Source organism: Syngnathoides biaculeatus, chromosome 6 (genome assembly GCF_019802595.1).
Source record: "Syngnathoides biaculeatus isolate LvHL_M chromosome 6, ASM1980259v1, whole genome shotgun sequence".
In the NCBI taxonomy this organism is placed as follows: domain Eukaryota; kingdom Metazoa; phylum Chordata; class Actinopteri; order Syngnathiformes; family Syngnathidae; genus Syngnathoides; species Syngnathoides biaculeatus.
In genome coordinates, this window is record NC_084645.1 from 27,727,379 (window position 1) to 27,749,717 (window position 22,339).

General features: G+C 38.7%; 2 protein-coding genes across 3 annotated transcripts; one reads left to right on the plus strand and one right to left on the minus strand.

The window, feature by feature from the left end:
* The first annotated feature begins 206 nt into the window (after positions 1 to 206).
* On the plus strand, positions 207 to 12,616 carry dnm1l (dynamin 1-like). Of its 2 annotated transcripts, none has more exons than XM_061822070.1 (18): positions 207 to 460; positions 1,607 to 1,751; positions 4,047 to 4,093; positions 4,198 to 4,269; positions 5,784 to 5,870; positions 5,953 to 6,115; positions 6,193 to 6,313; positions 6,402 to 6,533; positions 7,425 to 7,631; positions 8,661 to 8,781; positions 8,860 to 9,015; positions 10,004 to 10,093; positions 10,167 to 10,259; positions 10,370 to 10,423; positions 11,379 to 11,561; positions 11,742 to 11,851; positions 11,955 to 12,114; positions 12,325 to 12,616. In XM_061822070.1, exons 1-18 carry the CDS (start codon positions 359 to 361, stop codon positions 12,379 to 12,381), a joined length of 2,100 nt encoding a protein of 699 aa, XP_061678054.1. In that variant the 5' UTR covers positions 207 to 358; the 3' UTR covers positions 12,382 to 12,616. The 2 variants fall into 2 exon arrangements, with proteins under 2 accessions (XP_061678054.1, XP_061678055.1); XM_061822071.1 differs by having other exon boundaries at positions 11,382 to 11,561; positions 12,325 to 12,613.
* A 143-nt stretch (positions 12,617 to 12,759) lies between these two features.
* Positions 12,760 to 19,684, minus strand: LOC133501911 (troponin T, cardiac muscle isoforms-like). Its single transcript, XM_061822072.1, has 11 exons — positions 19,647 to 19,684; positions 19,529 to 19,539; positions 18,744 to 18,765; positions 18,605 to 18,662; positions 18,135 to 18,251; positions 16,734 to 16,811; positions 16,532 to 16,642; positions 16,201 to 16,307; positions 16,026 to 16,116; positions 14,737 to 14,774; positions 12,760 to 14,653 (listed from the first exon to the last, which is right to left on the minus strand). Exons 1-11 carry the CDS (start codon positions 19,682 to 19,684, stop codon positions 14,608 to 14,610), a joined length of 717 nt encoding a protein of 238 aa, XP_061678056.1. The 3' UTR covers positions 12,760 to 14,607.
* Positions 19,685 to 22,339: the final 2,655 nt, after the last annotated feature.

The window sequence follows — 22,339 nt, forward strand, 5'->3', positions numbered from 1 at the left end:
TAGGGTCTAATACAACAACTATACCGTCACAAATTCCATTCACTGTTATTCTATTATTTTGGCCACAGCCTTGGTTACTGTTGCATAGGAGGTTTTGTTATGGTCTGCGACTTTTTATGACGTAGTAAAAAAATGTAGTTTTAGTAAATGAGAAACTCCTTTTAAATTTCATGGCATGATCGTCTCTAGAACTACATCTCCCACAACCCAACGGTGCAAACTCGCAGTCGTCGCGCCGCGAAGTGAAAGAGATGACAATCGCTAGCGCTAGCTTAGCCGACCGCGAGACATTGAATGACTTTGTGAAGAAGCGAGAAGGGTCTCGTTTTTGGACGGGTCCGGATCGCTTTGGGAGCTCATGGAGGCCCTCATACCTGTCATAAACAAACTGCAAGATGTTTTTAACACGGTGGGCGCGGACGTCATTCAACTGCCGCAAATAGTTGTTGTGGGTACTCAGGTGAGAAACGTCACTTTGTGTCGGAGGCTAGCGAGTTTGTTCGTTAGCTTGATACCTCGTTGGTAGAACTTCACTCCCGAGTTTATGGCTTGTATTTTCATTATATTAGCACCTCCTGATGTTTCTATTCATTAAAATAAAACGAACGAGGTTACCCAAGTGGTTTTTTTTCCGCGTTTTGTGACTTATTGGTAGCAATAACCATCATCATCATAAAATACGCTGTTGTTGTATTAATATCTGATGGTTTTGTTTCGCAAATGAAATCAGAACATTACTGTTGCAACGTGTTACATGTTAGCGAGTAAGATCGTGCTTAACTACTTTAAAGATTGGTGGAAAATACATTCCCGCAATATCAATTTCCACAGCCCGTGGTTGATCATTGCAAGTATGGTTTATATTAAATTCAATTTACTTAAGTATCTGTGCACTGCTCTTGGCGAAAATTATATATATATATTTTTTTATTTAAAAGTACTTCAATAGTTTTGTATAGCACCATGTATATAATATCTATCCATCTTAATACACACGTTTGAAATAAATTAGCTCGAGATTTCATATAATAATGATAAATATTGATATGAAAAAAATACAGTATTTTCAGAGATCACTGGAAGTGTTTTACTTTTTCAGATCACTTCTGCAACATTCTGAGGAAATCACAATGCCCCATTACTAGTGAGGTGGTTTTGAAGAGACCCGCAAGCAATTCATGCGGCCCTCGGCCGCTAACTGGGGCTTGGACCCTTGCGCTAGCTCCTAATTGGTTTATCAAAAGCGTTTACTTTCTCTAACCCGCTAATCGGATGTGGCGTCTCAGCCGTTTTGGCGAGCATCCCCACGCATGAGAGTGCAACAAAGCGAGACTACGGGGATGGGTTTGTTTAATTTTTTTTAATCCTCGCTAGGGACCTCCAAAGACCAGTCAATCAGTGGATGTCTGATAAATAGTATTACCAACGAAAAGTTGTGCATTTCATGTATTGACATGTTTGGAAATCCAGTCCATGTAACTTTTGCGATGTGAATAAAAAAAATACTATCTTGCATTTGTCTTAACTTTAGATTTAGATCTGAAAATTTAAAAAAAAAATACCCTGTCTGACTTTTTCACATTTGTGTGTTCTTTTGTCTTTACAGAGCAGCGGCAAGAGTTCCGTTTTAGAAAGCCTTGTCGGCAGGGATGTGCTGCCGCGCGGCACGGGCATCGTGACCCGCCGGCCGCTCATCTTCCAGCTCGTCCACGTCGACACTGAAGACCGACGGAAAACCACTGAGGAGAATGGTAAGATGGCCGTATTTGTTAAATTATTCCAGTATATATTATCACTGATTCGTACAGCACGGGATACCATTGTAGTCCACTACCCTTGTTTATGTCGTAGCAGTCAATTTTTTTCCTCCAAAGCCAACCACATACAGAACCATAAATGGATGAAAGTACTACTGAGCTTAGTTGTATTTAATCCCATTTACTACCCACACTGAAAAGCAATCTCTTGCTCATAAAAACTATGCTGCATTATTAGTTTTCTACCAAGGATAAAGAATATACACATGCGAGAGATTGTTACATATAAGTCGGTATGTTTGGCTTCTGCTTTTTTCAAATATAAGTTGTTTAACTGTTTCTAATCACCACAACATCCTTGGTTCTTCAGTTAGGTTGTCTATTGTTGCATTTTTTATTGGGTTAGCATAATGGTAACAGACTTTCTAAAGGAGTTCATCTAGTTTCTTTAAAGGGGATGTCAACTCGTTGAAAATAACAATGTATCAGATAGGTCATGTCATTGGGACTGTAACTTTAAAATATAATAATAATATATAAATATAAAATATAATCCTCGTGGTCGGGGGGCCTTTGTTTACGCACTTATTTCCCACGCGTAGGCCTCCGAGTAGTCAGAGTCTGCTTCATTCCCGTCCGAAGAACCATCTGAATATTCAACATTATTGACAGCCACTGGTTCAAATTTGTATGGACGTATTCTTCCGTCTTCCCGATCAACCGATACTTCTATTTCTTCATCAGATGAGGATAAATCCGAGAAATCAGCGCTGGCTACAACTGTGCAGGAATGTAACCGAGCCTCGGGTTGAGCACATGACATGTCACATCCGCACGCTTAGGTCATGTAACTCACCAAAATGTCAACTACCGGGAACATTTAAAATTGCCGATACAAATATCCTCAACGCAACCTTAACCCTCTCTGGACCAAATAAAATTTTGCAGGGAGAAAAATCTGATACTTTCAGAAAATGATACTCTGGACTTAAATTTTTCGATTATATTAAACATGTTCCAATGAGGCCCTGTAGCTCAGTGGTTAGAGCACTGGTTTGATAAACCAGGGGTTGTGGGTTCGTATCCCACTGGGGCCTCCACTCCCTGAGAAGGGTTGCGTCAGGAAGGGCATCCGGCGTAAAAATTGTGCCAAACATATGTGCGTTCATCTGAGATGACACGCTGTGGCGACCCCGAAAGGGACAAGCCGAAAGAAACTTACTTTATTAAACATGTTCCAAGTTTTCAACCCCTGCCCAGAAAGGGTTAAATGATATCTGATGAAAATCTTCGTTTTAAAGTTACAGTACCAATGACATGACCTATCTGATACATTATTTTCAATGAGTGGACTTCCCCTTGAATGTTCACAGAATGTCATCTCTTTGTTGTTGTTGTTTTTTTTAGTTTTATAGTAAAACTTGAACCTGGAATGTCAATTAACTGCATGAAGAGAGCAATTGGTGATTTTTTTTTTTTGTGTGTTTTTAAAGAATTGTTCAAAATCTGTCAACTGGCTGCTTGTTGTGAAGTTAAGCCTCCACCGTAGCTTAGTGGTTGAAACCAAAATATTGGCTCTCAAATCAAAACGTAAAATCGGTCAAGGGACAGGTACATACGTTACCTCAACTGACCTCAGCTTTGATACAGTCTGTCATGATGAGCTACCGCCAGGCTAACCTATTTGTTGTCTCTCTCTTAAACTACAGAATTCCAGAAAAACGGGCGCTTTTACAGAGGTCTCCTTTCCTTTTGTTTGGTTTATTTATTCATTTATTTTTTAACTTCTATTGATTGTGCATAATGAATCCTCCCCATTTCCGCCCCCTCATTTGTGTAGCCTGTGATAAACTCCCCCACCCACGTGGCTTCACTCAGTTCAGATTGGTTGAAAAATCTTCTTTTCATCATTCTCTGAACATCCTTTTAGACCCAGAACAGCTGCAAGATCCTGAAACCGTCAGCTTAATCTGTGATGACTAACTGGCCTTTTGCGTCCTCGTTTATTGTGCTTTGGCTTGTGACTTCCCCAAACATCCTTCCCTTCTTTAAGTGGAGGGCTTTTACTCAGCTTCTGTCATTTTTTTCCATCCAGGAAAACATTTTTTTGTACCCAGTTTTCTTTTCCCCTCAGCTTTTCACTCTGAAGAGTTTTTTTCTTAATTATTATTTTAACATTCCATTTTAGCCACCAGATAATTCCTCTCATGAGAAGTTAAACATAGAACCATGATCTCTTGGTCACATCGTTGAGTGATAACATCCGTCCTCTATTTTTAATCTTTTCAGGGATCGATGGCGAGGAATGGGGCAAATTCTTGCACACAAAAAACAAGGTAAAGACGCATGAAATGTCACATGAGTCCCCTCAAGTCCTAAATAACTATTGGATGATTGGCATTTTCTACGGTTGACATTTTCTTTCCCTTTTCTTTTTTAGATCTACACTAATTTTGAGGAGATACGTCAAGAAATTGAAGCTGAAACCGAAAGAATATCAGGCATTAACAAGGTTAAAAAAAATCATCTTTGATCATCTTTGAAGAAAAAAAAAAAGGGAAGCAAACCGTAAGGCTTTTTGTAGACAGGAAGCATTAACATTTGATAATAAAACGTAAAAGACATTTGCCATGTTAAGATGATTATATGGAATACCTCTCAAAAGTGAGAGAATATTTTATTAGCTCTTTTCTTAGGACAAAACTGATATAATGACACTTTGTTACAATGTTTTAGTCCTTGTTCAGCTTGTATAGAAGTGTAAATTTACAAGCTAACGCTAAATCACTGAGCAACAAAAGTGCATGATAACTGAAGTGAAAAGGTTAAAAGTTGGCCCAATTGCTGTATTCGTTTTTACTTCCTTGGTGTTATAAGACTGGTTGTTGTGAATTGGGAGCAAGTGTGTGAAAAATGGGAAACTCAACGTGGCAAGTCTCATGTCAAACATTTAAAAAACATAAAAAAAAAACATCCCAAAAAAATGGTGACTGCACACAATAATGACATTTTTGGTCCAACCTACCATAATTTCTGGACCATAAGCTGCACGTGATTGTAAGATTCACCCAGTACATTTCTAAAGGATAAATCATTTTGTACATACATAAGCCACACCTGTATTTCAGATGCATGTGCCCACATTGAAATATGAGATATTTACAAAGAAAGATGGTACACAGAAAGAGTTTTCAAAGTTTTAATAATATACCATAGCTTTTCTTTGGGTCGGTAAAAAAAACATACCGGTAAAAGTCACTGAGACGCGGCAGCAACACGGTCCAGGCTACCTGCTTTTATTACCTCTGAAAGCTTTTTTCGTTCTTTTACATTGCTCAAGTTGTGTCACCATCGATTCATTAATGCCAAGTTTACGTGCAGCAGCTCTTTGACCTTCTTTATCGGCCAGCTCAATTTTTTTTTTTTTAATTTGAAAACTGCCTCATGTGAATTTCTTCTTGCATTTTCCGTGATGAGGGTCTGTTCATACTAAGTTTATTCATGCACAGAGCACAAAGTTGCATTAAAACTCCGTCTTCCTCGACACATATCTTCCACCTGCCTCACTCGTACCTTTTCTGCTCGAGCGCCGCTGGCGGCCAGTCAAAAAAAATCCATAAATTAGCCGTACCATTGCATAAGCCACAGGTTTGAATGCGTGTGACCAAAGTTGCAGCTAATAATCCGGAAATTACGGTAGATATTGTCACTTGGGGTGTACTCACTTTTGTTACCGGTGGTTTTTACGTTAAGCGAACGGTAAATTGACACAGTTATATAAGCTGTACACTTGTGGCTTTAAATTGGAGAAAATTGTTCTTTCTTCAGTGTTGTCTCATGAAATGCTATAATAAAATATTTACGAAAATACACATTTTTGTGAGATATTGTGTATATATACAACTAGAAAATTAAAAACAAAAAAACAGCTTCTGGTCTTTTGCATGGTTTTCGCTTTTTGTAATACCATATTTTCATCCTGAATTAATAAACAAACATGGTGTTTTTCTTTGTTTTTGTCCCTAGGGTATCAGTGATGAACCCATTCACCTCAAAGTCTTCTCACCTAATGTTGTCAACCTCACACTGGTGGACCTGCCCGGCATTACAAAGGTCAGATATATTAAACGTGTGCAGACGTCATTGCGGTAACCTTTCCCGTGTTGATGATGATGTAATTTTTTTGCGCGTGCAGGTGCCAGTGGGAGATCAGCCAAAAGACATCGAGATTCAGATCCGTGAACTGATCGTGAAGTACATCTCCAACCCCAACTCCATCATCCTGGCGGTGACTGCTGCCAACACAGACATGGCGACATCAGAGGCTCTCAAGGTGGCCCGGGAAGTGGATCCTGATGGTAAACGGATTTTTTTTTTTTTGGTTTGAATGCATCGCTGACATGTCATCAAATTGTTGCCTCCATGTTGTGTATAGGTAGGAGGACGCTAGCAGTGGTCACCAAGCTGGATCTGATGGACGCCGGAACAGACGCCATGGATATCCTAATGGGCCGGGTCATTCCTGTCAAGCTTGGCATTATTGGAGTTGTCAACAGGTGACGATGCATCCGTCTGTCTGTTTGCACGTCAGTCGGGGTGTGCTAACTGTGGGTGTCTGTGGATTTTTATTTATTTTTTGGCCAGGAGCCAGCTTGATATCAATCAGAAGAAGACAGTGGCAGATGCTATCCGTGATGAATACGCTTTTCTCCAAAAGAAGTACCCGTCTCTTGCAAACAGAAGTGGGACAAAATATCTGGCCAGGACACTAAACAGGTAAGAGAGGATGTTCTTGTTTTCTTAGGATACTAGATACACCTGCATAGCTAATATAATTACATATATAATGGACCCCTGAAAATCTGCAAATAATTGACATACATTACAACTTCCATCAACAAAATACCGTAATTCCTGGCCTAAAACGCGCAGCTGGTTATAAGCCTCACCAAGTACATTTTTAAAGGAAATATATTTTGGTACATACGTACATAAGCCGCAAGTGCTCACATTGAAACACAAGATGTTTACAAAGAAAGATGGTACACGTACAGAGAGTTTAACGCTAGCTGCCGCGCTGACAGGGCCGGTTAAAAAAAAATACTGGTAAAAATCACTGAGACACGGCAATAACAAGCTAGCACAGCGCTAACAGGGCCAGACCGGTAAAAGTCACTTCCTCGGCGCTTATATTCTACCAGTCTCACTCTTACCTTTTCCGCTCGAGTGCCCCCTTGCGGCCGTTAGAAAAGAAATATGCACAAATTAGCCGCATCACCGCATAAACCACAGGGTTGAAAGAGTTTGAAAAAAGTCGCGGCTTATAGCCCAGAAATTACAGTAGTAATAAATCTTTTCATTTTATTTTCAAATGAAAAGGTGAATCCACAGACTCCTAACCATAATTTATCATTGTAGTTGCAGTTTACAGTTGTGTAGTATTTGCAAAATTTATCAGAAATATACAGGGTGTTGTATAAAAATGACGTAATTTGAAATATTAAGAGCAAACTACCGTACACGAGGTAGGTAAACGAAATTAAATAGGCTTCACATTGAAAAGTCAAATGTTTTTTTCACCAAAAGTCCGACAACACTTTCAAATGGATGTACTATAGGTGTATTATTGTAACGTTAGTTTGACTTAATTTTTCTCCTTGGTTGTAGATTGCTCATGCACCATATCCGAGACTGCCTCCCTGAGCTGAAAACCAGGATCAACGTGCTGGCGGCCCAGTACCAGTCCCTGCTGAACAGCTACGGCGAGCCGGTGGAGGACCAGAGCGCCACCTTGCTGCAGCTCATCACCAAGTTTGCCGCCGAGTACTGCCACACCATTGAAGGCACGGCCAAGTACATCGAGACAGCTGAACTGTGAGTCGAAGAAGTCAAGAATATGCTTTGGGGCGTTATAAAAGAAGTCGTTTTGGGGTGACATTAAATAACCGAATCGATGTTTCCGATTACAATGAATGGAAAAAGGAAAAGGAATAATGCGTTCCAAGCCTAGAAATTGGACTTTTTAAGGCATTTTTCTTTGGCTTTTCCTAATAGTAACCTAAAGCATTCTGAAGAAATACTTTATGAAGTTTAGTCCATTGATTCCCATTACTTCTTAAAAGGATCAGCCACATGTCATCTAATTTATCGCAACAAAGGGTCAACCCCATGCATCTGTGAGCAACCCATGAGGTGTCTATATACACTTTACACAGTACTACCTTGACTTACAAGTGACACATATTACATTTTTTTTAGATGCAAGCAAAGTGTAACATTGCATGCATTGCGTTAAAACTGCACTTGAGATTTTTCACCACTAGATGGGAGCAGCGATCTTTAGAACACCAGGTAGCAGTTGGGTAGATTGGTAAAAGTTCTTCAAAAAAGAGGGCAAGTGTGCTTGCCTCAAGCTGTTTAAGCCACTCCTATTTTAAGTTTACATTAAAACTAAACAAAACAAAGAGAAACACGTTGTGTAGTCAACCAAACCACTTAACTTTGCCTTACGAAGGTTCACTAGCTTAATGGTAACAATGAAAATGACCATAGACAGGGTAGAGAAACTCCCATCAATCTTGCATTAATTACAAACCTTTAAAACAGCAGCTCATTCAACAAAAACATTTTTATTCATCCCGCTGATTATAACCACCATCTGTGTAGTCAGAAATTATATATTTAATCAACCTGAAAATCAAACTTCATTCTGCTGTATTCAACTTTATTGTAACACATTTGTTGGCTTAAACTGATTGGGGTCTTTTTTGTCACTACTTGATCAGTACCCGAAATTATGATGCAATACGTAAAATCGCCTGGTTTCAGTCTCTAGTCAGAGCCGTGCCTTTTGCGCACTCTCCGAAAAATAATTTGACCGAGCCTTCTACCTCTGCTCCTTAGCTGCGGCGGCGCGAGAATCTGTTACATATTCCACGAGACGTTCGGTCGCACGTTGGAGTCGGTCGATCCGCTAGGCGGCCTCACGACGATCGACGTGCTCACGGCGATCCGTAACGCAACGGTGGGTCCCTGCGACATCTGATCACGACGTGTTGCTCATAAGAAGCATCTGAACGCTGTGACAAATTGTTGTTTCCAGGGGCCCAGGCCGGCTTTGTTTGTGCCCGAGGTTTCCTTTGAGTTGCTAGTCAAGAGACAAGTGAAGCGTCTTGAGGAGCCAAGTCTGCGCTGCGTGGAACTGGTTCACGAGGAGATGCAGAGGATCATCCAACACTGCAGCAACTACAGCACACAGGTGATGGCAGGCCACGAATATAGAATTTTATATAAATTTTCCTTTCTGTCGTTCAAGTCAAATAGTGAATGTATGTAATTCATGACACACACAAATATTTAAATATTTTTTTGTATAATTTTACAACTAATGAAAAGCCCATTTCCACTATCTCAATAAATTTGGCTAAATAATCAAAATTATTTTTAATACTCAAACTGAGCAGCAAATGGACTTCTAAGTATTTTCTTGTGTGATTAAGGCATTTCTGTAATTTTTCATTTTTTAATTAAATAAATGAACATTTGTTTGCGATTATAATGCAGCAAGGCAGACCTTTGTCAAGGCTAAAAAAATGTTAAATAAATGATTAGATAACTGCAGTCACACATTATGATGACTAAAACAGAAGTAGTAGGTTACATTTTTTTATTCATGGGTGTTCCATTGATCCTCCTGCAGCACCATAATGGGTCAAATGGTTTCTGCAGTGTTTTATGTTGCTAAATGCGCAATTTGGATCAGAGCCGGATTAAAACGGTGCTTGAGAAACTTTTCTCAATTTTTTTTTTACCTTGTTCATTTCACATAAAATGAGAAAATATCCACATTTCCCGAAATGATGACCTCCACGCTAATCAACGCCACACCTCGAAAAGGTTAAGGAGCTGGAGAGAAAGCAAACTCCTTCTAATAGTTGGAAATATCCTGATTTGTGGAACAAAATATATATTATAATAATATTAGTATTATAATTATTACTACATTATTAATAATTAGTAATATTATAATTCATTACAATAATATTACTATGGATTTGAGTAAGTAAAAGCCACCTCTTTAATAAACATTTTTTTTAAATGGTGCCATTGATGTGTACTTAAAATTTAACATCCTCGGCAGAATACCTACTTATCTTGGAAAAAAAAAATCTTTCAATTAATTTATGACATTTGAATCTAAACTTTTAAACTATATAGCTCACAATTGTATTTTTCTCTCTTTGCAGGAGCTGCTGAGATTTCCAAAGCTGCATGATGCCATTGTGGAAGTGGTGACCTCCCTGTTGAGAAAGCGCCTGCCCGTCACCAATGACATGGTTGGAAGCCTGCCAACGTTACTTCATGATACTGTAAACAAATTATCATAATGAAATGTGTTTTTGTTTTGAGGTCCACAACCTGGTCGCAATTGAGCTGGCGTACATCAACACCAAACACCCCGACTTTGCCGATGCCTGCGGCCTCATGAACCATAATATTGAGGTGGGATCCCTGTTTGCCCTGTTGTATTTTTTTTGTTTTGAATGCAGATGGATTTTAATTATAGCTATTCACTGATGAGCAGAGATTAAATGTCCTTTTTGTTTTCACAGGAGCAAAGACGAAACAGAATGAGGGACCTGCCCTCTGCCGTGCCCCGAGACAAGGTACTATGTTACTATAAATCCCAATACAAGAGCTGTACTAATCACTGAAAACTACAAGTGCATTTATGACCATACAATATTACTGTAATTTCCACCCTAGAGAGCACACCTGGTTATAAGCCTCACCCAGTACATTTGTAAAGGAAATACCATTTGACACATACATAAGCCACCCCTGTGTAAAATCCGCAAGTGCCCACACTGAAACTCACATTGAAACACGAGATATTTACAAAGAAAGACGGTACACAAAAAGAGTTTTTAAAGTTTTAATACCTTATCTTAACATAGCAACAACACGGTAGCACAAACAGGGCTTTTTTAAAAAAAAAACAAAAAAAAAAACATACCGGTAAAAAAAGAGAGAGCTGCGGAAACACGGGAGCACAGCACTAACAGGGCTGTTTAAAAAAAAAAAAACACCTAAATCACTGAGACGCGGCAGTAACACAGCAGCAACATGCTAGTGCGACACTTAACACTAGCGTGACGCTAACAGGGCCGGTTAAAAAATATATATACTGGTAAAAATCACGCAGGCAGCAACACGGTAGCACAGTGCTAATGCTAGCGCAGCGCTAACAGGGCCGGTTAAAAAAAAAAAAAGAAACAGGTAAAAGTCAATTCTTCACTCTTACCTTTTCCACACGCATGCCCCCTTGCAGCCGTTAGAAAAATGCACAAATTAGCCGCATCACCGCATAAACCACAGGGTTGAAACTGTGTGGAAAAAAAGTCGCGGCTTATAGGCCAGAAATTACGGTAACCTTAAAGTAAGGAGAACATTTTACAGCTTACTCTTTTATAATTTTTTTCATCATAGGCATTACCTGCATTGCACGATTGGCACTTTATCTGAGTGATAACAGTAAACAACACCTAATTTTAAATAAAGCTTGGAGCAAGTTTTTCTTTTTACAGACACACACACGCTCACAATCTCTCTTCCGGCCAGCAGGCGGCAGCCGGCAGCGGTCAGAGCGCGGCTTCCGGCGATCAGACGGACAGCGGCGGCACGGGGAACTGGAGAGGGATGCTGAAAAGGGGTGAAGACAGTATGGCGGGGGACAGGACTGTGCTCCAGGGCCCCCTCCCCAGCAGCCCACAGAAAGGGCATGCTGTTAATTTGTTGGATGTGGTAAGGATGACTTTAAAACGATAGAATGACGTGAAATATGGACTTTAGTTGACTTCTTGTAACTGCTGCTAATGTACTAATGAAACAAGTAAGCACCAAATGGATGAAGCTACTGTATACAAGTCATTAAAAATCTATTTTCCATAATGTGTCCCCATTCTACCTGTTCTGCTACTTCAGCCTGTTCCAGTATCAAGGAAGTTGTCCGCTCGGGAGCAAAGAGACTGCGAGGTCATCGAGAGACTCATCAAGTCCTATTTTCTTATCGTACGGAAAAACATCCAGGACAGGTACTAAAAAACCTTTCCATCATGTGAGATCCACGTTCATCTCGAACGTCGGAATCCTCGGCGAGAGCATTCTTCACTCTTCCACTTCTTCCTTCCTCCTCAGCGTGCCCAAGGCGGTGATGCACTTCCTGGTGAACCACGTGAAAGACTGCCTGCAAAGCGAGCTGGTTGGCCAGTTGTATAAGTCGGCGCTGTTGGACGACCTGCTGACGGAATCAGAGGACATGGCGCAGAGACGGAACGAGGCAGCGGACATGCTCAAGGTAGCCTTACCGTCCAGAACACGTGCATTTTGCAAAAAAAAACGCTATTTGGTGCCAACGCTATAATGGAGCCAGTGCTTATTTGATTAATTACAGTATCTATTATACGCTAGAGAACAAAAAAAAAAAAAAGGTAAATAAAAACTTCATGAGGTACACCCCATGAGACGCAGTACGTGATTACTTAGACCATGCTATGGGTTTACACAGGCGCTGCAGAAAGCCAGCCAGGTGATCGCGGAGATCAGAGAAACGCACTTATGGTGATGGAAGCCGCTCCCCTTCTGGCTCCTCCTCTTCCTAAGCCCCCCCCCCACCCACCCACCATACGGACCACCGGGCCCCGCTCACAAGTACACATAGCGACAGAAACTCCTCGCGGTACAACGGCGATTGCTATCTTTGTAGTTTTGAATGTACATTCTGGATGACCTCAAGTCTTACCATCCAGGTACTCAACCCCTCAAACATCCCACTAACCAGAAATATTCTATTTTTCTTATGTAACAAACTAAAACTATGAGGAGGATAATGTAATCCTTCTGTAGAATGGCTGCTGTTTGTGTGGAATACAATAAACGATAGGTGTAAAAAAAAAAAAAAAAAAAAACAGAAATGAAAACTGTTGTTCTCATCACGTCACATATTTCCTGTCATATATATATATATATAGATATATATATATATATACTTTCCTCCCTATATAAATACATTTAGTTTCATTAGGATTAGCCAATAACTTTTTTTAATCTTTTTTTTTTGGGGGGGGGCATTGTTTTCATGTGCCTTGTGCACAAAGTGAAACTGAAAGCAATGTTTGGAAAGTTCATTTACTACATGAATTAGTTCAAAGTACAGTTCACCATTCCAAAAATTAACACCTTCATAATTTCAAGATTTGGAACTAAGTTCGCTGTTCTAAGAATGAAGTAGTCCATAGTTATTTGTTCTTTCAATACTAATACAATATTGACTGGCTGTTACCAACGAAAATATTTCCTTTCCCCATTGTTACCACCCATTCAGTCTACACTAGTAGCCAGCTGCAGCTTTGACTTTACAAATCTCCAAAACATGACTTGGTCTTGCTGTTTTCTTTTATGTGGAATTAAAAATTACATAACACCGTATGACAAAATAATGACAATAACAATGATTACATTGCATTTCTACCAGCTCTGCCTTATTATATGAATCGAGTATTTATTTTATCTCGTCTTATGTTACCAAACAGCAAAACAAAATCCATATTGAGATCATACAGTAATTTAAGTAATTAATTCTGATGCAAATAATATTTTGAGAACAAAGAACACATTCTCTTGTGTTTCTCCTCCGATATATGAAAGCCTGTACAGTGATGCCTCGGTTCTCGACCACAATCCGTTACAGAAAACGGTTCAAAAAGTGAATTGTTCGAAAACCGAATCGATGTTTCCGATTACAATGAATGGAAAAAGGAAAGGAATAAAGCCTAGAAATTGGACTTTTTAAGGCATTTTTCTTTGGCTTTTCCTAATAGTAAATGTTTACAGAGGCTGCTTTATGCAGAATGACAAAAGTTGACTGATTGCGCCACGTGCGTTATGTCATTTCTGTTTTTTTTCCCGGGGGGTGTTCGAATAGACACTAAAACACGTGGTGGGTGGGTCAACTGCTTGCGCCGCGTGCCATGTTATTTCTGGGTTTTTTCAGGAGGTGTTCAAGTAGACAATAACAAAGCCTGTTGTGGGTGGGTCAGCTGCTTGCGCTCCGCGCATTGTTATTTCCAGGTTTTTTCGGCAGCGTGGGAATTCACAGCAAAGCGCGTCGTGGGTCAGCTGGTCTGGCCGCGCGCAATATGTTATTTCCGGGTTTTGGGGGTGTTTGAGTACCGATTTTCGTTCGAAAACCGAAGCAGAAAAATCTCAAAATTTTGGTTCAAAAACCGATTTGTTCGAAAACAGGGGCGTTCAAAAACCGAGGCTTTACTGTATATGGAGTGTCCAGATAGGTTTCATCCTGGAAGTCCCGAACAAAACCTCACATGCTTGACTGAAAATCAACTTTAGTTCAAAAACTGTTCCGACACCAGAATGAACACGTTCTCAATAACGTTCACCAGGTAGAAATGAACTTAGTTCACGTTCACCCAAAAAGTGAACAAGTTCATGAACTTTTGTTATTTGAACTTTTTTGTGTGTGTGGAAATGTCAAAAGATGATTTTCATGACAATATTGTTTGTGTCACGTGCTAGTGCACTTATGTTCTATGAACAGTTCTAAAACTATTGACGAGGCTCATGAACTGCGTAAGACATGCTGTATGGCACCCTTGTAATTAAGCAAAAAGTGTGGTTGGCACCTAAACAAAACCTGCGTGATGCTCATGGAGGGGAAGGAGGATGCCTGTTTATTAACATGAAATATGAATAGAGGTACACTAATAGAGGCACCCTGGCCTGGGCTCTCCCTGAGTGGAGACGGGGGCGGGGGGCAGCGGTGGGGGAATCTCTATCTCAGCCGGGCGCCCATCTTGCCCTTGCCGCGGCCCTTGGCACTAAAAACAAACAGAAGAAGAAACGACAGCGTGAAATGAGAGAATTGAAATCATGATCGGGATTTTGTTTTGTGTCATTTTACTTTTGGTGATCCTGAACTCGGACGAGGAGCAGGTTGATCTGCAAGTAGTAAAAAGCACAATTCATTCAAACAATGACAATAATAATGAAAGTTTATTAGGATTTGTAGATCAAAAAATCATTGAATTATATTTATTTAATTTACAATATTGTAATATGTGGCTAAATTTAATTTTGTCAAATTTTAAAATATTGAGAAAATGTTATTTAAATACAATGTAATGCACTGAATATTTTCTTATTAAAAATGCACTCATTGTAACATAATGCTATTTAAAATGTGGTATTTTATACACAAAATATATGCATTTTATTTTTTTATATTTAATTTATATATATATATATAATTTATTTAATTCATTATATATTTTTTTATTTCAATAAAATAAATTGATTTTAAAATGTCATTTTAAAAGCTGACATTTTTGTTGTTAGTTCTCCACCTGTGCCTCGACTTACGAGTGGCCCAACCCTCAAATTTATATGAGCCGCCAGTGAAAACATTTTAGAATGTGTATAATCATAGCAAACTTCAATGTGATAGAATTGATCGGTTTCTAATTTCGTGAAAATAAGATGACCTCTCTATCTTAAATTATGGACTTTTCTGCAACAAAACTTTGCATAAAAAGTTGTTCATATGTTATATGGTGCTTAACAGTTTGCGTAATGAAGAAATATAAACAAAGCATGCTCTTGCATTCATAAACATCACATATAGTGAGGGTTATTTCGACCTTTCCTGTTATAGATCAATTAAGATGACCAAAATAAACATTTGCTAAACGGCGGGGTAATGACAAACTTTTTTTTTTTTTTTTTAACACCAATGTATAAGCAGTATATATAATAGCCATTATAGTCTAGGCCACATCTGTCAAACTCAAGGCCCAGGGGCCAGATCTGGCCCGCTAAATCGTTTTATGTGGCCCGCGAAGGCAAATCGTGTGTGTCACCTTCCAGGATTTTTTTATTAACTTTTTAATTTTATTTCAACTTGCCATGCCATAAACAATAGTCGAAAAAAAACATTTACCTTGATTCCTGATTCCAAATCAATGTGAAGATAATGAGGCGATTAAAATTTTTTACTGTTTCACAATCATAACGGCCCTCAGAGGGGAACCGCAACTACAATGTGGCCCATGGCAAAAATGAGTTTGATACCCCTGGTCTAGGCTAACAAACAGGCCAACACAAACGAAGATGACCGAAAAACGTAACGTACAGTACCAAAGACGAGCTCTGAATTATCCTCCTTCCCCGCGCAGTATGCATTGATAGACTCACATCACTCTTCTGCCTTTTGAATTTGTCATTGAGGTCGTACTTCTCCTTCTCCAATTCCAGCAGCCACTGCCACAGCTCGTTGGCCTTTTCCCTGCAAACGCACGCGATAGCCCATCTCGTATCGAACGTAACATCGCGACGTTTGCCGTGACGTGTCGCCCGCCGGCGGCCCTACTTGAGCTTGTCGTCACTCAAGTGGTCGATGTTGAGCGGCTTCCTCCTCTCAGCCAGAATCTTCTTCTTCTTCTCTCGCTCCGTCTGCTTTTTGCCTTTTTTCTCAGTCTGTTTAGGCATAATTGGGAGGTATTTATCATTCAGTGAGTGCACTTTAATGTAATAATGGAATTCAATTATAAATACAAAAAAAAGCATTACATGCCCTAACTGCTTAAAATTGTGGCATTTTCAGCATTAGAAGTGGATACGTTTGTATGATATTTTATCCATTTATTTATTGATTTTTTTATTTTAGCACCCACATTCCTAACCGAACATGTCAGGCAAACCTTTTGTCCCGCGCCGTACTGCTGGGTCATGGACGAGAGGGCCTTTTTCTTCTTGGCGTCTTCGTCGTGCTTCTTGCGCTGCTCCTCCTGCTCTCTGCGCTCCTTCTCCTCCTGGATGTTGCCCAAAAAGCCACTTTAGCGGGTCGGCGCCCGTTTTTTTTTTTTTTTTTTTTTTTTTTTGTCACAAGTCGTGCGAACTTACGGCAAGCCTGGCCTGCCTCTCCTTCTCCCTCTCGGCCCGGATCCTTTGCTGTTCCGCTCTCTCGGCTCGACGCTTCTCCTTTTCAATTAACAAACGGTTGACGTTTTATGTTAATTTTTTTATTTTTTTATCAACTTCACTTGGAGAAATCAAATTTTAGCAAATGGGTCCTTGTTGCTAGGCGGCATTCGTGGGGCGCAATTAGAACTGCCCCACCACTACGCAATTGCATTGGCACATTGACCGTTGAGTGATATTTTTGTGGAAGAAATTACTTTTACTACGCTAACGAGCTTGGGGGGGCAGACAACAGTGTGCCGCTTCGATTTGTACGGGAGGGTAGAGCAAGCTAGCCCATTGCAACAAATTTATAATAAAAAGTACAGTAAAGCCTTGGCTCTCGAAAATCCCCATTTTTGAACAAATTGGTTTTCGAACGAAAATTTCTAGATTTTTTTTTTGCTTCGGTACTCGAACACCCCAGACAAAACCCGGAAATAACATATTCCACGCGGCCAGACCAGTTGAGCCACGACACGCCTTGTTGTGAATTCCCACGCCCTTAAAACTTTACAAGGCTGGGGGCCGAGTCGCTACAGATCCACTCCCAGCCAAGTGTACTCTACTACTAAAGCGTACATTTTAAGCAAAAAATGAATATATTTCTCAAATTCTTTTATTATATAAAGTATTTCAGCTAAACATGTATTTCTATGATGCAGTTTCATATCAGGAAAAGCTTTAAAAAATCCTTTAAAAAGCCAAATTTTTTAGGCTTGGAACGCATTATTTTTTTTCCCCATTCATTGTAATGGGAAACATCGATTCGGTTTTCAAACAAATCAAATCATGTCGAGAACCGAGGCATCACTGTACATGTACGAGCTATATATGGATCACTACTCTGGAGTAATAATGAAATCCATTCAGTTAGTAAATGAACATGGCAACCTTGGTTTGGGGGGTTATGCCCCAAGGCAGACTCCTTTCTTCTCATTTTTGATGTCAAACCTACAACTTTAATTTTCCGAATGTACTGTACTGATACTGAATAATGTGCATAGTTGGGAATTTTTTTTTTTTACCCCCAAGCATTAATTTTCAGCACAAAAATAAATAAGCAAAATTTGAGCATTATTTCATTTGAAAGTTAATTTTTGATGTCCCATACCACTTTTTTTCTTTTTTTGGGGGGTGGGTTTGTGGACCTGTATGACCTCTGTTTAGAATGTACAGTATTGTCCAAAAACTTTTTGATTTCTTTAGTTTTCTTTTTTCTGGTGTATTGAGTACCTCAGGTTTCAAAATTTCCACCAATGCCCACCGTTTTCATTTCAAATATTTTCACTTTGGCAAACGTCAATCAAATTCGGAGCGATGGGTTATTTGATGCCGGCTCACAATTCTGTTGACGAGGGCGACGAGCTCCTCTTCCTCCTTCTTTCTTTGGATGAAGTGAGCCTCGATGAGCGACTGCAGCTCTGACAAATCTTTCTCTTGACGCTTCCTGTGAATGTCCTGCACTCACAAACATTGAAGAATGCTCACAACATCCTGCAAGTACCGAAATTCAAATTCCTACAGAGCGCACCTGGTTATAAGCCTGATGCTAGCCCTGCGCTAAAGTTAGTGCCGTGCTAGCGTTAAACTCTTTCTGTGTAACGAGGCTTATAACCAGGTGTGCTCATGCTAGCGCCGCGCTAGAGTTAAACTCTTTTTGTGTACCAAGGCTTATGACCAGGTACGCTAACGCAAGCACCGCTACCGTTAGCGCCGCATAAACCACAGGATTGAAAGCGTCTGAAAACAGTCACGGCTTGTTGGCTGGAAATTGTTTTTTTTTTTTTTTGTTCCGATGGGGTCAAACTCACATCAAAATCCACTTTCTCGCCATCCGGGATCTTTGGAGCAGCAATGTTTGTCATGAATCTGCGCCATTGAGACAAAAGAGTTAGTAACTATTCGAAGAAGAATGTAAAATGTTATCTTTATGAAGAGAAATCAACTTACTTTGGCTTTGGCTTAGATTCATCTTTCAGGAAAAAAGAGAGAAAACAGCACAAAAAAATTTGATGATATTCACGCAAGATTTTAATATTCCATGATGGAATTCCAGTAAGACTGTAGTTAGCATATTTATTAAAATAGTGCCTCCATCTAAATTATCCATAGCGGCTCTGCAGTTTTGTGAGTTTTTCCACGTTTCCTGTTTTCACCATCATAGGCCTTATTTTTTGGGGGTTTTCGAGTCACCATTTGCTCTTTGTATGTATTTTCACCACAGTTACTTCAATAAACCAGCGTTATTTATTTTTGGACGTAAAAAAACATTTTTCACAAAGATGTAGCATTAAACTGAACTAGGAAAGTAGAGATATGTCAGTAATACAGATCATGTGAATTTTCAAACTTTTGGTAGTTGTATAATACTCTTTCTCTCATAATATAATAAAAAAAACTATGATATTAATTATATATAAGAATTATTTCCTCTGCAGTGATGTAAATAAACACCCTGAACCATGGTTAATATGGTCGTGAATTGGGTCAATAGTTTCAGTTTTTCCAACCAAGAAAAACTAAATTGAGTTCAAGATCATAAACCATAAAAATCTTTCAAAAAAACAAAAAAAATTCCCCAAGTTACAGCAACTAGGGGAAATGAATGTTTAGAAAGTGGCAGCAAAAAAAAGTATTGTATTTAAAAAAAAAACAACACATAATTCTTTGTCAGAGAGATTAGTTATGTTTAATATTCAAGAATAAATAAATACAGAAAGAGAGAATGTTCTTACCTTCTTCCTCCCTTGACAGGAAACGGCATACAATACAAATAAAACGTAGTTATGATCCATTTACTACATAACCATTCAAACACAACTGCAGAAATAAAGTGTAACAGTGGCTACGTACTGAGTTTCCTCGTCCAAGACCTCTTCCGTGTCAGACATTTTGTTCTTGAGGCGCTCTCGTAAAAATAAATCTGTTTTGTATTTATTTTGAACAAAGGCAAATATTTCTGATCAGTTAACAGCATAGTGACACGTTCACACAGTTTAAAAGGAGACGCTCCACTTTTAGAGCGCGTGCACACACGCGACATGGTCACATGACCTGCGATGCAGAACTACAGGAGCTGCTGTGGAGCTTTTTGATTATCATATGTCAATGGAGCGATGCTGCTGCTTCCTGACGAACACAATTTTGTGATGCCGTGTGTGCCACTAATATTATTTTTTTGTCATATCTGAAAAACAACGAAAAAATGTAAAAATAAGTTAAACATAAAATCAATGTGTGATATTTTTCGTATTAGCTGTAACGGTCCATAATAGCACTACAGTACTATGACTACAAATAATTAATTTTTTAATTTCATTTTTACATTTTCTGCATTTTATTTTAAAGCAAGTTCATTGATTAATATTAAATACTTTAATTAAATGACAATTACTGTTTGTATGTTTGTCTCAGATGCCATTGTAGGAAAACGCTCAAAATGTATGCATTAACTATAAATTTAACATTATTACCATTAAGATTATACATATATATTTCTTCATTTTATTTAAATACATTGATTCATAATATTTTAATTAAATAATTTAAAAGTAATATATTTTTCACCAATTTTAAATTTAAATCCACTTTTATTCACATTTGTTTTTTATCCATTTAGTAACACCTTTCGTGCATTTAATATTATTAAAAATACAAATAAACATTTTTAACCAACTATAAATATGGTACAATAATGATGATTTTCATATGGTAGTCATCATTTTATTATTTGCATGTTGTAAATTACATGATTTTCCTCCGCCCAAAAAAGAATGTTGGATATTAAGTGTTACATTAACACATTTCATTGGAAGAAGAAAAAAAAAAGTTTGTGTGCAAACTTTTAGTCACATTTGTATTGAGGAAAAATAATTTTCATTTTTCTTAAAAGTGTAATATGGTGCTTATTATCGTGATGGTGAAAGTTGAAATTTTCTAGGCTTGTATATCTTTTATTTAATGAAAGAATCCTTACCTGCTAAGCTGGGTGTGTGGCCAAGTTCACCTCCTTGATGTTATCAACCCAAGTGTGGCCCCTCTTTTTTCATTTTTTTTCCCTTTCTTAATTCAATCCAAGGATCCACTCGGTGTTCGTCCTGCCCTTCCTCTGTAGTCATGTGACAAGGCCGGCCTATGAATGCCCAGCGCCAAGGAGAGCATGGCCGCTGTAGGACAGATGGGAGCCCTTTGCCAAGTAGTAGAGTCGAAACAGAAACATTTGCCACGGCGGGAATACAAAAAAAAGAGACAAGAACCTTTTTTTTTTCTTTGTTTTTGTTTTTTTAATTGCTGAAAATAAAACAGAGCTACATCCAACACAACATTGTCAGGACTCACTCACGTGCTCTGCGGATTGAAGCTATGTCCACATGGGGCGCAGGTATTCTTAAAAAAAAAAAATACAATGAAGTGCGATTTTTTTTTTTTTTTTTTTTTTTTAACTAACCTGTTGCCACAAGGTGGTACCAAAGACCTGGGTAATAGAAAAATAGTAATTGTTGTCAAAGAACTACATTGATATCTTTGTATTTTTGGGAGGAGATGAATTAAGCCTGGGTTGTTAATGGGAATTACACAGGGTTTTGCTGCATGTGTAAAGCTCAGGCTAACAACCAATGGGGGCCTCATTATTAGCTGATAATTGCTATTTTTATGTATTGCAATGTCAATTTACATGCACACTTCCGGTGCATTTTTCCCTTATTTTTTAAACATTTACTTTAAAGGGTAATGTTTTTAAAATATGTTTGGAATACAAGGAACTTCTTCTTATTCACACTTGCATTCATAAATTGGCCTATTTGCATTATTGCTGCAAAACTGTTCACTATATTTGTGCTCAAGCCAGAGCTTTGTCTAAAAAAAGTTAACATTGGTTTAGCACCATCTGCTGGTATATATGTTGCGGTGAGGACGGTCGCTCAATTTAGTCAGTCCATATCTTTCCGTAATGTAAAAAAAAAAAAGGGCATTTAATAAACGGGTTAGTGCCCCGCTAGGCCTCGATGGGAGTTTTGCGTAATACTTCAAACTCACATAGCAATACCTGTGTTCAAGTGGACGTAGCCTGAAAGGAACATATTTTGCGTGTTACAAGCAAAATCAAAATGCAGTGTCATTGTAAACAGGATCAATTTTAAAAAAACTGCAGTTGATATAAAAAGTCTACACACCCCTGTTTAGATGCTAGGTTTTCATGAAGTAAACCAAAAAAGAAGAGCTAAGGGTTCAAGTTTTTTTTTTTTTTTTTTTTTTGTATTGCTGATCTTGGCGTACTTTTTTTTTTAATCACAAAAACCTGGCAAATTTGAATAAAAATGTGAAGAATTTTTTATCGCAACTGTAGCTAGCTGCAGTGTACAATCAAATACATATTTGAATACTTTTTTGGTCTTTAGGTATGTAGTTACATGTCCTTCCTGTCAACACAACCCATCACTAAAACACTGATTTTAAGACATTACAAAGGCAAAACGATCCCCACCTATCACAGAAATGTCCCCTCTAGTGGTTAAAAATAGTATAGCACAAATCCAACCGTAGAG